Below are 14,466 nucleotides of genomic sequence, written 5' to 3'. Positions count from 1 at the left end.
TGTATGTGGCAAAAGGGACTTTCAGTGTGATTAAGTCCAGGATCTTGGGATGGGGAGAGTGTCCTGGGTTATGCAGGTGGGCCCAGTGTCATCAAGCGTCCCCGTCAGAGGGAGGCAGGAGGGCAGGAGGGTCAGCTCTGGAGAACGCGATGATGAAAGCGGGGTCGGAGCGATGCAACCAGCAGCGGAGGCATGCAGGCCAGAAGCCGGGAAAGGCAAGGAGGGGGCCCCCTGGAGCCTCCAGAAAGAACCCAGTCCTGTCAACGCCTTGATTTCTGCCCAGCGAGACCCGTGTGGACTTCTGGCCTCCAGAGCCCTGAGGTAACGCATTTGTGTGTTTGAAGCCACTAGGTTTGTGGTGGCTTGTTACAGCAGCAGCAGGAAACCAACTGCTCCAAGGAATGGAGACGCCCGGCCCAGCTGAACCAGGAGCGGGAGGTGTGCAGGAGACGGCCCCCACCTTCTGAAATTTGGGACAAGTGGTCTTTCAGGAAGACAGAGGCTAAGGGAACTGACTCCACGGTGTGAACAGCTCCAGAAATGAGCTATGAACAGAGTCTGGGGAAGCCGGGCAGGGGAGGGCAGGCAGGGGAGGGCCATAGGGCTGGGCCCCCGCAGGTGAGTAGGAGTTCTCCCAGGGAGGACAGAGGAGCTCAGGCTCCAGGCAAGAAGGCTCCCTCTTGCCAGTCCCAGCCGTGGAGCAGGGTGCCCCCTCTCCACCTCGGGTCTCGCCCAGGGGCACCCTGACAGTTTCAGTGCTGGCCACCCGCTTAGGACATTGGGCCCAGCCTCTGCCCCCTGCCTGACGGACACCGCGCAGGGCAAGCCAGCTGCTCGCCGCCCCTGAGTGCTCAGCCCTGGGGGGCCGCCAGGAGCAGCCCCGCTCCCCTGCTCGTGCGGCCCCGCCGGAGGAAGGAAGTGCTTCCCTCCTCCCATCCTTCCCTTCGGCTCGGCCGTGGGGCCAGCATTCCCGTGATTCGCGATCGGCTCCAGGCGGGACCTTTGTCCGTCTGCGGGGCGGCGGGAGGCCCAGGCCGGGCTGTGGCCTGCGGAGCGGGAGGGGCCGGCGGGGAAGCCAGAGGCCCGCGGACGGGCCGGGACCGGGGCGCCGGGACGCGGGCGGGAGCCGGGACCCCGCGGGGCGGGCGGGGCGGGGCGGGAGGAAGCGCGGGCGGGGCGGGCGCAGGGCTCGCAGTCGGCGGGCGTCCGGGCGGCGGGCGCAGGGTAGGTGCTCGGCCTCCGAGGACGGGACCCCGGCCGTGCCCAGGGGGTACCGGAGCCCGGGGCGGGGGGCGGCACGCGGCACGCGGGACCCGCGGCACCGGGAGGGAAGCCCCTCCTGGCCTCGGCCACCTTCCCTTGAAAATGGGAGCGTTGATACGAACCGCCGGTGTGCGTGGAGCGCTCACCGGGGCCGGGAGCCGTCCACCACCGCACCGCGCAGCGGCGACAGGTGAGGCAGGTACCATCCTTGTCCCCTCTTACAGGTGAAGAAGCCGAGACTCAGAGAGGCAGAGCCGCTTGCCGCGGCTCACACAGCCAAGGAGGCAGAACCAGAACTTACACCCGGTCAGTGTGAACCCCCAAGTCGTTTCATCCATGCCCCCACCCTGCCCCGCCTGGGCCCCCTAGGAAGACTGCAGGGAGAGAAGTGGGGGTGAAGGCAGTGCTGGGTACCCCGAGGAGGAGGCTGCAAGGAGCCAGGCTGCCCATCCCTGCAGGAAGAACCTCCAGGGCAGCAAATCCTTCGCCTGGGTAAGGGGTGCCCGAGAGCAAGCTGGGGGGCTGGGGCCAGGTTAGATTCTGGACAGGGGTGGGGAGCAGTGCGGCCCCTCCCGGACTCCCAGGCCTCTACCCAGCACCTCCACTGGGTACAGGGGGCTCTCGCGGGCTTAGCCACAGGACTGCACCTCTCCATGCCTCGGTTTCCTTGTCTGTCCGACGGGGTTATGCACAGTGTCTACCCCATGGAATGGCTGGGAAGGTTGAATTCGGTGGTCGGTGTAAAAGCTTAGCCGAACACCTAGCCCAAGATTACTGCCAAGCCAGCCGGGCCCCTCCACCCTTGTCCCCGCCCTCGGAAAGCACTTCTTGGCCTGGACACCTTCACCCCGGGTGGTCAGGGCTATCTGAGATCTGCAGCGTTTCCGGACAGCCCCACCAGCAGCTGGTGCTTCTTGAGTAAGACCAGGGCTGGAGGCAGCAACTTCTCCCCCTGACTCCCTGGGGGAAAGGCTGGGAGGGGCAGGGTTTTGAAAATCTTTGGGCTGACGCTTGCGCAATTCTAGAACGGCTCTGCAGCCCCCCCAGTAACCGCTCTCCCCTTGACTGGTTTACAAGAAGGAGGAAACCCAGAGTATTCCTACTCCAAAGCCTGCTCCTCTTCCCATCCCGCGTCTCTGGGCCAGCAGCACGTCCTACCCCTTGGTGTATCCTGAATCTGGCCGCTCCTCTGCATCCCCCCCATCGACCCCCACCCCACCCCTCAGCATTGTCTACCAAGCCCTCTAGGCGACTGGGGCCTGCTTGGTTCTTGACTCTCGTCTCCTGCCCCGTCCTCCCCTCAGCTGCCCCCTGCAGCCACATGGGCCTCCCTCCCTCCTCCTCGGACAGCCTGAATTCTCTGCTCTCTCGGCCTGTGCTCACGCTCTTCCTTCTCCCGGGAATGCTCTTCCCTGCCGTCTTCTTGTGACTTACCTCCTTGCGGTTCAGGGGCGTCGTGAGAGTGACCTGCGCAGAAGTCTTCCGAGAGCACCGCCTGCAGAGGCGCCCTCTCCTGCTCCCTGTGGCCTCCTGTGTTTCCCTCTCCCGCGCCTAGCCCGGGGTGATGTGGCCTTGCTCGTGTGTTTCCTTGGCTCCTTGTTCGTCTCCTCGGCTAAAGTGTCTGCCTGCCAGGGCCCTGACCTCGTTCTTGCCTCTTCACTATGGATCCCCAGAGCCCAGCACAGTGCCTGGTTTTGTACATTTGCAAGCGGTGTGTGCGACCTTTGGAGTGTGCTTTCCTTACTTCTCGTTGCTTAACAGCGTGCTTTCTGCATCTCTGCATAGACCTCAGGACTGTCATCGCCCCTCGCAGCCCGCTGCCTTCCTCAGCTTTTCCCTAAAGCGGGGCTTGTGGGCTGTTTCCGAGTTCCGCCCATAATCCCCAGCTTAGCTCTAAACGTTGGGGTGCAAATGGCACATGTCCCTTTGCTCTCAAGTGACTTCTTTGAGATATAGTTCCCAAACTGCTCACGTCAAGTGTGATCATCCTGGGGGCCTCGCCACTTCTTACCAGGTGGCTGTTCAGAAACATCGGCCCCGGCAGTGCGTGCGAGCTTCCGTATCGCAAAAGCACTGGGTTTTTCCATTTTTATTTGCTTTGTCTAGTTTAATGGGGAGGTCACAGTAGGTGTAAATTTTCTGTTGCTTGCCTTAGTGAAGCTGGGTGTTTTCCTACATCGGGCTGGTTCTATTTCCTGTCTGGTGAAGGAGGGAAATCTCCAGGGTGCCCTAATTCTTCCATTCCCCTTCGCTGGTGGTGATGGTTCCACCTGAGCCCGTCCCGTGAGAGCAGGGTGTGGGCCCTGGGGGGCTGGGACAGGAACAGCTCGAGCTGAGCTCCGCTGGCTGCAGGAGCTGCTCTGCCAGTCAACCAGCAAGAAACTCTCCGCAGAGTACTATGGGGAGAGAAAGAACTTTCTTTTCATCTTTGTGAATATTTTTTTCAAAATGGTAATTTTTTTTAATGAGAAAAGTAGCACACGGTGTGCAGGGTTATTCATGGGAACATGGGGCAGCAGTCTAAATGCTGGTCGCAGGTGGGACTGCACACGTCCCCACGGGGCATCCCGTGCAGTCCTTCCAAGGAGCGCCCCATACAGAACGACCTCTGAGGGGCTGCGTGAGCCTTCTCAGGTTGTTGGCTTCAAGCGACATCAGCTTACTGTCTTCCAGTTCAGGGGTCAGATGGCCACAATCCATCTCCGTGGACCAAAGTCAAGTTGGGGCAGGGCTGCATTCCTCCTGGAGGCTCCAGGAGTCTCTTCTTTCTGACTGTGTCCCCTTCACTCCATCTTCAAAGCCAACAGTATGACATCTTCAGATCTCGGACTCCAGCCTTCACAGCTCCTCCTATGGCTCTGACTCTCCTGCTTTGCTTATAAACACCCCTCTGATTACACTGGGTCCATCCCGACAACCCGCCATCACAGAACCCCTAATTTAATCAGATCTGTCAGGTCCCTTTTGCCACATCTAGTAACATATTGGTAGGTTCTGGGATTCAGACGTGCTCGTCTTTGGCGGCTAGTATTCAGCCTGCCACACCCTAAAGGGAAATAAGCGGGGCCCGGAGCAGTGTGTGGGTTCTCATTTGTTTAAAAAATAAAAAAGAGAGTATGTACGTGTGTGCTTGCGGAGGTGTGGAACACCCCCGATGGCTCCCTAGGAAAGCGGTGAGAGTCGCGGTGTGTGCAGGAACGGGGGCGGGAAGGAGGCATCCTGGTCATAGTATATCTTTTTATAGTAAGGCTTTTTGCTACATGCATGTGTCACCTACATTAAAAATAATTTTTAAGAAATAATACATAGTCACTGCAATAGTTCAGACCTTGGCTATATCCTCACAGACTTTAAGAAAAAAGTGCAAATGCAATGTTTTCATGAGGATAGGGTCCTACTGCACGACTCTGCTGTGATGTGGGGCTTTTGGCTTACTGCACTGTTCACGTCTTTCCTCGTCACAGGGGGCGCTCGCCAGCCCTAGGCTCGGCCGCTGCTCAGGCCTACCTAACCCACTTGTCCAGACCCGTGGGGGCACGTTGAGGTTCTTCGCTTCTGTCCAGAGCAGCCGCAACACTGCAATGTCTTTTTTTTTCTAAATTGGAATGAAATTCATATAACATAAAATTAACCATTTTAAAATGAACAATTCAGTGGAATTTAGTCCACTGCTGATGTCATGAAACTGCCACGTGTGTCTAGTTCCAGAACATTTTCATCACTCCGAACCCACTAACCAGTCGCTCCTCGACCCCCTGCCCCAGCCCTGGCAACCACGACACGGCTTTCTGTCCCCACAGCTTCGCAGATTCGGGACTTACATATCAGTGGGATCGTACAGTATGTGGCGTTGGCGGCTAAGGGCTTCTTTCACTCAGCGTAATGTTTCAGAGGCTCGTCCACGGTGTGGCGGGGGTCGGTGCCTCATTTCTTTTATGGCTGGGTACCGTTCCGTTGTGCGGATATGACGTCTTTGATTTATCTGTTCATCCATCACCGGGCACTCGGGTGGGTTCCGCCTGTTGGCCGTGAATATCGATGGACTGCTATTTGTTCGGATGCCTGTTTTCAATTCTTTTGGGCTATATACCCGGGATCCAGTCCTTCTACGTACCCTCTGAACTTTGTATTATGTTCAGACACTTAAGCAAGTTAAAAATAGTTTGTAAGAAAGGATTGCAAAGCGCATCCTGAGACAATAGCAGGGTGACATATCTGGACAAGCATCTTCTTATTTTGCAGATCCAGAGACGACAGGAGAATGGCCGCCTGGGATGACAAGGTAATTGATCTGTGGGCCAGCAGCGCCGGAGGACCTCCCAGCCTCGGGAAGATAATTCTGTTGGGTGTTTCTAACAGGATGAGGCAACGCCTGTTCGGGGTGTTTCCGCCGTCCCAAAGTGTTTAAAGTCACAGGCGGAGCCTGCAGAAGGAGCTCGCGTAAGCTCAGGAGAGCCTGATGATCTGAGGCAGGCCGTTCAGTTCCCAGCTCTGCGTTTTAGTAACCGTGTGCCCTTAGGCCAGGCCCTTCACCTCCCTGAGCCTCAGTTTCCTCATCTGGAAAATGGGGACAAAATTACTTACCAGCCCTGTTCTTGAAGGCTTGGCAAGAAAGGTCAAGGAAAGCATGGCCTCAGAACGCTGGACCAATACTGAGCCCGTAAGGGGCTTTTCCCTACCACCCATTTTACGGATAAAGGCACTTGGGTACAGAGAGGTGAAGCCACTGGCTCAAGATCACACAGGTGGGAAGTGGCGGAAATGAGATTTCAGCCTGGCCTGACCCCCGAGCCAGGGCTTTGCCTCCTGCATGGTGCTGCCATCCCAGACCACGGTCCTGATATCTGGGGTGTGAGTCTGTTGGGTTTGGGGGACATCGGTTGTGAAGGGTGGGGACAAGGTGGAGAGCAGTGTTGCCTTCCATCTCGACTGCTCACTTGGAGGTTCCGGGGGCCCGGGAGGCAGAGCCGTCGGGGCTGTGCTGGGAGCTCAGGGGAGCAGCAGGTGATTCGGGCAGAGTCCCGAATGCAAATGTGAGGGTCAGCAGGACCAGGGGGTGATGCTGGTGGTGACTTTGTACTTCAGCAAATTGACGACCCCTTTAGTTGTGAGACTGTTCTGATTGTAGAGCTTTTTACGACGTAGGAGGGGAAATGGCCAAGGGCACTTCACACGAGGCCAGCAATTCTGATTTCAGAAATGCTGAAATATGGGGAAGTATGCACCTTTGAGTTAATGAGACACGACGGCAGTGGTAATAGTGATAATAACATGAACGACTCACAGCTACTGAAATGCCAGGCGTGTGCTGAGGACTTTCCAGGTATTCGTTTTTGTTTGTTTGTTTTTTGAGGAAGACTGGCCCTAAGCTAACATCCGTGCCCATCTTCCTCTACTTTGTATGTGGGACGCCTACCACAGCATGGCTTGATAGGCAGTGCTATGTCCACTCCTGGGGTCTGAACTCGCGAACCCTGGGCCGCAGAAGCGGTGCGCGTAAACTTACCCTCTGTTCCACCGGGCTGGCCACTAGGTATTTGTTTTTTTAAGTCCTACAAACAACCCTGTGAATTAAGTACCATTATTTCCCCCATCTTTGTTGTTGTTAGTGCCGTTGAGTCGATGCCGACTGCTAGTCGGACCCTGTGGACAGCAGAGCGGGGCCCACCTGGTCTTTTTGCGCCGTCCTCTCCCTGTCCGGCACCGTATCAGACAATGTTCTGCTCTATTCATAGTGTGTTCATGGCCAGTTTTCTCGGAAGTGGGTGGCTGGCTCCTTCTTCCTAGTCTGTCTTAGTCTGGAAGCTCTGCTGAAACCTGTCCACCATCGATGACTCTGCTGGTATTTGACATACCCACGGCATAGCTTTCTGCATCACGGCAACGGGCAGCCACCACTGTATGACAACCCGCAGACGGTGGTGTGGCTCCCTGACCTGGAAATGAACCCGGGCCGTGGTGGAGAGACCACCTTCCCCATCTTACAGTTAGGGAAATTGTGGCACAGCAAGGTTTAGCAACTGGCCCAAGCTCACACAGCTGGCAAGAGGTTCAAACCGCCCCCTCCCCTCGCCAGCTCCTGTGCCCTTAATCACTCTGTGATTGTGCCTTGAACGCTTTCAAATGTGATCCGTCCCGAAAATGGGGGAAAATGGGCTAGATCCCTGGGGAAGAGCTCAAGGAAGAGTCCACTGCAGGCAGGAGGGAAGCAGACCGGGGAGCACCGGGGCAGCAAGGGCTCCGGGGAGGACTTCTTCCCTCATTCATTCATTCATTCATTCCCCTAACAAATGTCTACCAAGTACCAGCCGTGTGCCAGGCACCAACATAGCTATCGGGCTGCAGCAGCACAGTACAGACACTGGTCCGGCCTGCCAGTGGCTTCCTCTCCAGCTGGGAGACAGACCCTTATCAAGAAGTCACAAAACTGTGTGAAGGTGCCTGTTGGGGGCGGGGGGTGCTGCGCAGGAGAGGCCCTGGCTAACTTTGGAGCTTCATAGGGGCCACTGAGACCTTCAGATCAGGGAGGCCTCCCTGAGCTGACACCTGGCGAGCCAGAGGAGTAGCCGGGTGCAGGAGGAAGACTGAGGAAGGTATCCCGGCAGAGGAGGCAGCCTGTGCAGAGGTCAGCAGGTGGATGGGAGTGGGGCCGGCGGGGGCAGCCCCATGGGGGCCACAGGCCGGGGGGAGACAAGGGCCTGCAGAGCCTGGGGGACATGGAGGTTTCAGTGGTGATTCTAAGAGCAGTGGGCCGGCGGTGCAAGGTGGTCAGCAGGGCGGCGACTGGCCAGGCCGGGGCTCAGAGAGGTCTCTAGTGCTGTGTGCAGACGGATGGAGAGGACAGAAAGGACAAGCAGGGCCGGGCAGGGAGCCCTCTGGCAGGCAAGCGGCGCTGGAGAGAAGTGAGGTTGCGTGGGGATTCACAAGGGACACGTGTGGGATTTGGGGAGCGTGGCGGTGCAGTGCACACAATGTGGGACTGCTGTTCAGAGGAGAAGTTCCCCTTTCCCTTGGAAGGTCTTAGAAGGCTCTGCAGAGGCAGCCTGAACTGGCCTGGGGATTTGAATTTATGGGATTGAAGGAAAGGGCATTTCCAGCAGGACGACAGTCACCACCATGTGGAGTTGTGACAATGCCTGATATGGGGTGGGAAGCATAGGCCTGCCACCCCATAACGGGCGTCCGTGAGTTCCAGCTACTGTTACTAGTCAAAGGCAGAGAGAAAGAGTTCACACTTCCCCTTGTTTGTAGCTTCCTATCAAATTAGGCACACCAGAAAAGTAAGCGGAGAGGGCGACAGCGGGTATACGGTGGTGACACTGGCTTGCTCCTACATCTGGGGAGGGCTGGACCACCCACACAGCTGTCCGCAAAAGAAATCTGACAGTGTGTGTCAAGACTCATGAAAATGTTTGTAATCACACTTGGTCATCTCGCTTGCAGAAAAGGAAATAGCCCGTAAGAAGGGAACGGTGCAGTTCGCGAGCCATGGCTCTGAGCGCTTGCGATGCCGTTGAGCGGGGCTGCACCGTTACTCCATGTGCCGTGAGGGAGAGCAGGGCCGCGTGGACTGCGACGCGCTGTGACACCAGTCCATTGTAGGACACGTGGGCACTTCAGAAATGTGAAAATGCGGTCTTAGAATTGGTGCTCACGGTGCAAAAGTGGGGAACAATGAAATCAGTAAATGCGATGGTGAGAGCGTGAACTCCTTGCTGCGTTTCTGGGCCGTGAGAAAGGCCCAAGTGTGATGCGTGGAGCTAGTGGGACAGAAGACACCAAATTGTCTGCAGTCCTTGGCTGTAACTATAAAGACACAGAGGTGAGAAAGAGAGGATGTTTGGTGTGTGGGATTATGAATTTTCTCTTGCTCGTGCTTTCACGATAGTCGTACTAACGTAGATCCAGACTCAGCATCTGTCCATTGGGGTGAATGCCAGCAGGTGAAGCTGGGGGTGTCCAGGCGAGTCTGGGGGGTCTGAATGGCGCTGGGGAGGGGCTGAGGTGGGGTGGGGTGGGGTTGAGGACACAGAAGCCACAGGGGAAGCAGAGGGATGGAATGGAGAAGCAAAGACAGCCCCGGGGAACTCCAGGGGTGGGAGCCTGTCCATCATCGCACGAGGCCGGGACATGGGCTGGCCCTGCAGCCCAGGGGGAGCTGGGAAGACTGGCCAGGAGCCTCTGCTGAGTCAGAGAGCAGGCGCCTTCTCGGAAGGTGCCCTGCGGAGTGGAGGTGGTTTTAAACCGCTGCGTTCGCAGGATTGCCTTGGGGAGCTTGCTGGTTGCCCGGCTCCCCTTGTCTCTGGGAGCAAGACGGCCGTGCTGTGGGAGAAGCCGGGGCCATCTCAGCCGTGCTCGAGCCGGTCTGTCAGGGCCAGCTCCGCTGACAGGGCTCACCAGCTGCCCTCCTCAGAGTCCCTCCGCCCCTTCCCACCTCTCTGAGCCTCAGTTTCCCTCTTCTGGGAGCCGGGAACTCTGACCTTTCCTCGGAGACTTGTGGTGAGGATGACACCGGGCCGGGCCGAGAGCGCACTTGGCAGGGTGCCGGGGCCAGCAGACCCTGACCGCGCGGGAGCTGGCGACTCAGTCCTGAGGCCGCCTGGGTCCCCAGCCTCATCTCGGTGACTGCGTGTCACCAGCACCTCGGGGAGCCTGGGAGCCAGGCGTGCTGCAGGCCCCGTGGCCCTGTGGCTCGTTTCTCCGAGGCGTCTGGAGGCCCCGGGTCCATCTAGGGTTCTGGGCGTCGGCCTTGGCAGCACGCGGAGACCCCAGCCCCAGGCCTCTCCCACACCCACCAGGCCACAGCCTCGGGGCCGGCGCCCAGCGCTGGGGTCGTTAAAGCTTTGGGGGTTCCAGTGTGCAGCCAGGGCCAAGCCTGGGAGACCGCAGCCCGCACCACGCGAGGCAAGAACGAGGGGCGCCCGGACCGCCACCTGTGCCCCTCCCCGCAGCCGATGCAGTGCCCAGACAGTGGGTGACCCAGTGACGCTGGCGATGGGTCTCTGTTTCTAGCCAGATAGCCACGTTGTTTTCTTTCCATGCTTTTGTTTTCTTTCTACGCCTTCGTAAACAAACAGCATGACTTATGCTTCCCTGACAACAAGGCTGATGTCACAGCCTTGGACAGGGCTGTTGCCTCTCTGACACATCTCCCTCGGCCGGGGCAGGACCCTCCTCCCCGTACCCGTGTCTTTCAAACTCAGCCCACTGGTGACTCCTGCAATCAGCCTTTTAAGAAGTGAAATAGAATCAGGTAGAAGGTGTGAGCGTCCTGCACGTGGTAATTCAGTGTTGGCTCCAGGATGTGCGTTTGGGGGTGTGTCCTGAGAGGCAGCCTCTGATGTGTATTTTTTATTGAGCAACACTGGGCCGAACGCCCTGCCCAGCCCCAGCCTCTACCAGCTGGGAGCCAGGTCCAGGGGCTGTTCAGAGAGGCCGTGTAGGAGGAGGGGGCTCTGGGCCAGCAGCCTGCATCACAATCCGAGCTCTGCTTCTCACTGTGTGACCTGGGGCAAGTCACTTGGCCTCTCTGTTCCCAGCTTCCTCACCTGTAAATGGAGACCGTTCAGCCCCCACCTCGTGGGGTTGCTGCAGTGTATTCTAAAAGTCTTTGCACAGAGCTGGGGCATGGCAGGTACCCTGGGGATAGTTACAATCACTAGAATTTCCACGACCGTAAATATTATTTCACACATCGTCTCTACCCAGCCTCACGATCATCATCATGCCGGGTTGGCAGATTTGTCTGTCAAGACTGAAGGGATCCTGACCCTACAGGAAAAGGAGAGAAATGGTGGAGAGCACGGCTCTCGGGGTACCTGGGCTGCTGGTGGGGTCCTCAGCCCATAAGCAGCCCCCCGAAGCTGGGCAGCCGTGGCGGTGGTTTTCTCGTGTACTTCAAACTTCCTCCCCGCCCTAGAGAAGGAAAGGCTGACACGCTTATTTAAAGACTTCCTTGGTCTTAAAAATAGGCATTCCTCAGAACACGAGCTTCCGGGGGCTGGGGCCGCGCCGGCTGGGGAGCTTGCTGCTGGAGTCCTCCTACCTCCCCCGGGGGAGAGCTTGGCTCGAGGGACCCATTCCGCCCTCCAGGTATGTTTGGTGGGAGCCTGCAGTCCGCCAGGCGTGCGGGACACCCCACGAGCAGGAGCCCACCCTGTCTCTGCCCTGCCGGCGGGTGACAGGCTCGAACAGTCACACAAACAGGTGGACTCGACTCCTCAGGGGAGGGGTGTGGGGCCCTGTGTGCATGCAAAGCGGGGAGGTACCAGTCAGTCTCCTGGAGCTGGGTGCTTGGGGAGGGACCTCCTGAAGGAGGAGAAGAAGATACATGATGAGGTGGGAGAGGGGTAAGCATTGCCGGTGGAGGAAACCACATGTGCAAAGGCCCTGTGGTTGAAGAAACATGTCACGTCTTAAGGGCCGAATGGAGAAAGTGTGGCCAGAGCAGAGAGAGTGGTGCGAGGTGAGGTAGGATAGGCCCAGCCATAGCATACAGAGTGGGTCTGGGCCTCGGGAAGGCTCTTTAGTCTTTATTTTTAAAAGCAGTGGGAATTCAAAGAAGAGTTTTAAATAAGAGAGTGTGTCAGGGGTCCCCAAGATCACCCCAGGTTCAGTGATTCGCTACGAGGGTTCATAGGACTCAGCACACAGTTTGACGCATGGCTAAGGTTTTTACAGCAAAAAGATACAAAGAAAATTCAGCAAGAGGAAAAGGCGCATGAGGGGAGGCCCAGGGGAAACCAGCCCAGGCTTCCAGATTCCTCTCCCAGCGGAGGCCCCAGGATGTGCGGAAGTCCTCAGCGAGGAGCTGACTGCATGTGCGAACCGTCTGTTGGGAAAGCTCGTTAGCAGCTCCAGGGGCCTTGTGGGGGCTGGTCACGTGGGCACCATCTGCCAGGCACTTAGGAAAATTCCAGACTCCCTGAAGGAAAGCAGGAGTTCAGTAGAACCACGTTGTTGACGTGAGCTGTCCAGGCACAGCGAGTTCTTACCAGGGAGTGGTGGGACCTCCCGAGACCCAGGTGTCCAGATGCCAGCGAGGGCCAGGCAGGCCTTTCTGGGGCCGCTGCCTCAGGTCTTTTCTGCTCAGGGAGTGACGTGGGTGTGTGTCGAGCAGCGCAGGCGGTGGGCTGCTGATGGAGAGGCTGGAGGCCGGCGAGCAGGAGGAGCTGGCGCATCCTCCCGTGAGTGGGCCTGGAGGCGAGGCCAGCGCGAGGCAGAGGACGGCAGAGGCAAATGGGGGACTCAGCTTGTAGAGAGGCTCGATGCATGGGCCTTAGTGATAGGAACCACGGGGGAGAAAAAGTGGGCCTGGGGACAGCTTCTCTGACCCGGCCTGGGTATGTCTTAAGACCCCTGGACCAGAAGATAAGACCCAGGTGCCAGTCCAGGGACTGGTGGCAGCTGCCCTGTTGCGGGGCCCCGCTCCCCACGTGTTGAGGGAGGTGAGGTTGCATCGCAGAACCTGGATTCCACCTCTTAGAAAGTCATCATTCTTTTTGCTTTAAAAAATCAGCTTTTCTGCCATATTGTCGCCTCGTTGACAGAGCATCTTGGAAAGAACAGAGCTGGTAGACTCGAGTTCCTACGCTGGCTTTACCACTTACTTCTGTTTCTCTGTTTTTCACTGCTTGCTCCGTCGTTTTGGCTTTCTTAGCCGGGATCCCGGTGATGCATGCATTGGTTCCTTCTCCCTCCTTGCCCCCGAGTGCTTCATTCTCCACTCAGTCCTCTGCGGGCCAGAGCTCCCTCCAAAAATGCTCTTTCTTATGGTTAAACCTAATACGATAAAAATTAAATGGTTCTCTTCGCCCTCCAACCCAGTCCCACCTCCTTCCCAGAGGTAACCTTTCCATTTGGGTTGTTTATCCGTTTTAACAAAAATGGAATTCTGTGGTACATTCTGGTCCATAACATGCTGCTTTTCACTTAGATTTCGCAGAGATGGAGGACTCCTTTCCATGTCAGCGCCTCCAGGTGCATGGGTTGCCGCAGCCGAGCAGCCGGGAGCATCCGTGCTGTGGGTCCACCACGGTGCAGTTAGTGACGGGCTCTGAGGTCACTCCCGGGTCTGGCTGCTGTGGCAGGACTGCAGCGAGCGTCCATGTGCTCAGGTGTGAGTCCCGTCTCAGGGCAAATGATAGGGATGTTCTAAATTTTGATGGAAACTGGTTTAAGGCTGATGCCCTCCTCTGCTCCTGTGCCTGGCACATTGGAGAGACTCAAACATTTTTTCAAAAGATGGAAGAAATAGGGGCTGGCCTCGTGGCCGAGTGGTTAAGTTCGCGCGCTCCGCTGCAGGCGGCCCAGTGTTTCATTGGTTCGAATCCTGGGTGCGGACATGGCACTGCTCATCAAACCACGCTGAGGCAGCGTCCCACATACCACAACTAGAAGGACCCACAACGAAGAATATACAACTATGTACCAGGGGGCTTTGGGGAGAAAAAGGAAAAAATAAAATCTTTAAAAAAAAAGATGGAAGAAATACCCCACTGCGCTCCTGGAAAGGGCACGCGTGCCCACCACATGGCACCTGGGAGTGCCCCTTCCCTACGCCTCTGTCAGCCTGCCACACCCTGTGACTCTGGGCCCTTGGTCCCTCCTCCCCATGCCTCAGTTTCCCCTTTTCTGTAGGTGGCGAGCCCTCCCCTCTCTGCCCTGCCCAACTCTCAGGATCGTTAGGGGCATTCGGTGAGAGCAAGAGGGAAGGGAGTGGAATCTGAGAGCAAAAGCAGCAGCCACGCCAGGACTGGCTGCAGACATAGGCTTCGTCCCGTGGTTTTGTGACCTCTGGAGGAGACTGCTTCCTCCTTGGAGGCCAGGATGGAGGCCCAGGAGGGAGCACACACGGTCTGTGGCTGCCCATCAGTCAAGGGCACACTCGGGCACGTACCCTCTGTATTGGCTTCCTGGAGCTGCCGTAACAGAGAACCAAAAAGTTGGGGGTGGGTCATAAAACGACAGAAATGTATTCTCTAGGTTCTGAAGGCCTGAAGTCTAAAATCGAGGTGTCAGTAGCATTGGTTTCTTCCGAGGCTCCGAGGAAGGACCTGTTCCATGCTTTCCTCCCAGCTTCTGGTGGTTGCTGGCATCCTTGGCGTCCTTCGCGTGTGGCTGCATCGCTGCAATCTCTGCCTCCATCTTCACGTGGCCTTCTCCTCTCTGTATCCTCTCCTCTCATAAGGACACCAGTCATTG

General features: G+C 57.4%; 1 protein-coding gene across 6 annotated transcripts in view; it reads left to right on the top strand.

The window, feature by feature from the left end:
- Positions 1–979: 979 nt before the first annotated feature.
- HVCN1 (hydrogen voltage gated channel 1) overlaps positions 980–14,466 on the top strand; it is a 34,627-nt gene continuing 21,140 nt past the window's right edge. The window contains exons 1-3 of one of the 6 annotated variants that reach the window (XM_044775896.2): positions 980–1,004; positions 1,488–1,569; positions 5,506–5,545. In XM_044775896.2, coding sequence (XP_044631831.1) covers positions 5,525–5,545 — 21 coding nt within the window. In that variant the 5' untranslated portion in view covers positions 980–1,004; positions 1,488–1,569; positions 5,506–5,524. Of the gene's footprint in view, positions 1,005–1,149; positions 1,225–1,487; positions 1,756–5,505; positions 5,546–11,227; positions 11,356–13,239; positions 13,380–14,466 lie in introns of those variants that run through there. The other 5 variants (XM_070516033.1, XM_044775894.2, XM_070516030.1 and 2 more) reach the window with 5 other exon arrangements.

Source organism: Equus asinus, chromosome 8 (genome assembly GCF_041296235.1).
Source record: "Equus asinus isolate D_3611 breed Donkey chromosome 8, EquAss-T2T_v2, whole genome shotgun sequence".
NCBI classification, from domain to species: Eukaryota; Metazoa; Chordata; class Mammalia; order Perissodactyla; family Equidae; genus Equus; species Equus asinus.
Note: the sequence above shows the minus strand (reverse complement) of the source record. Positions and strands in the feature narration are given on the sequence as shown.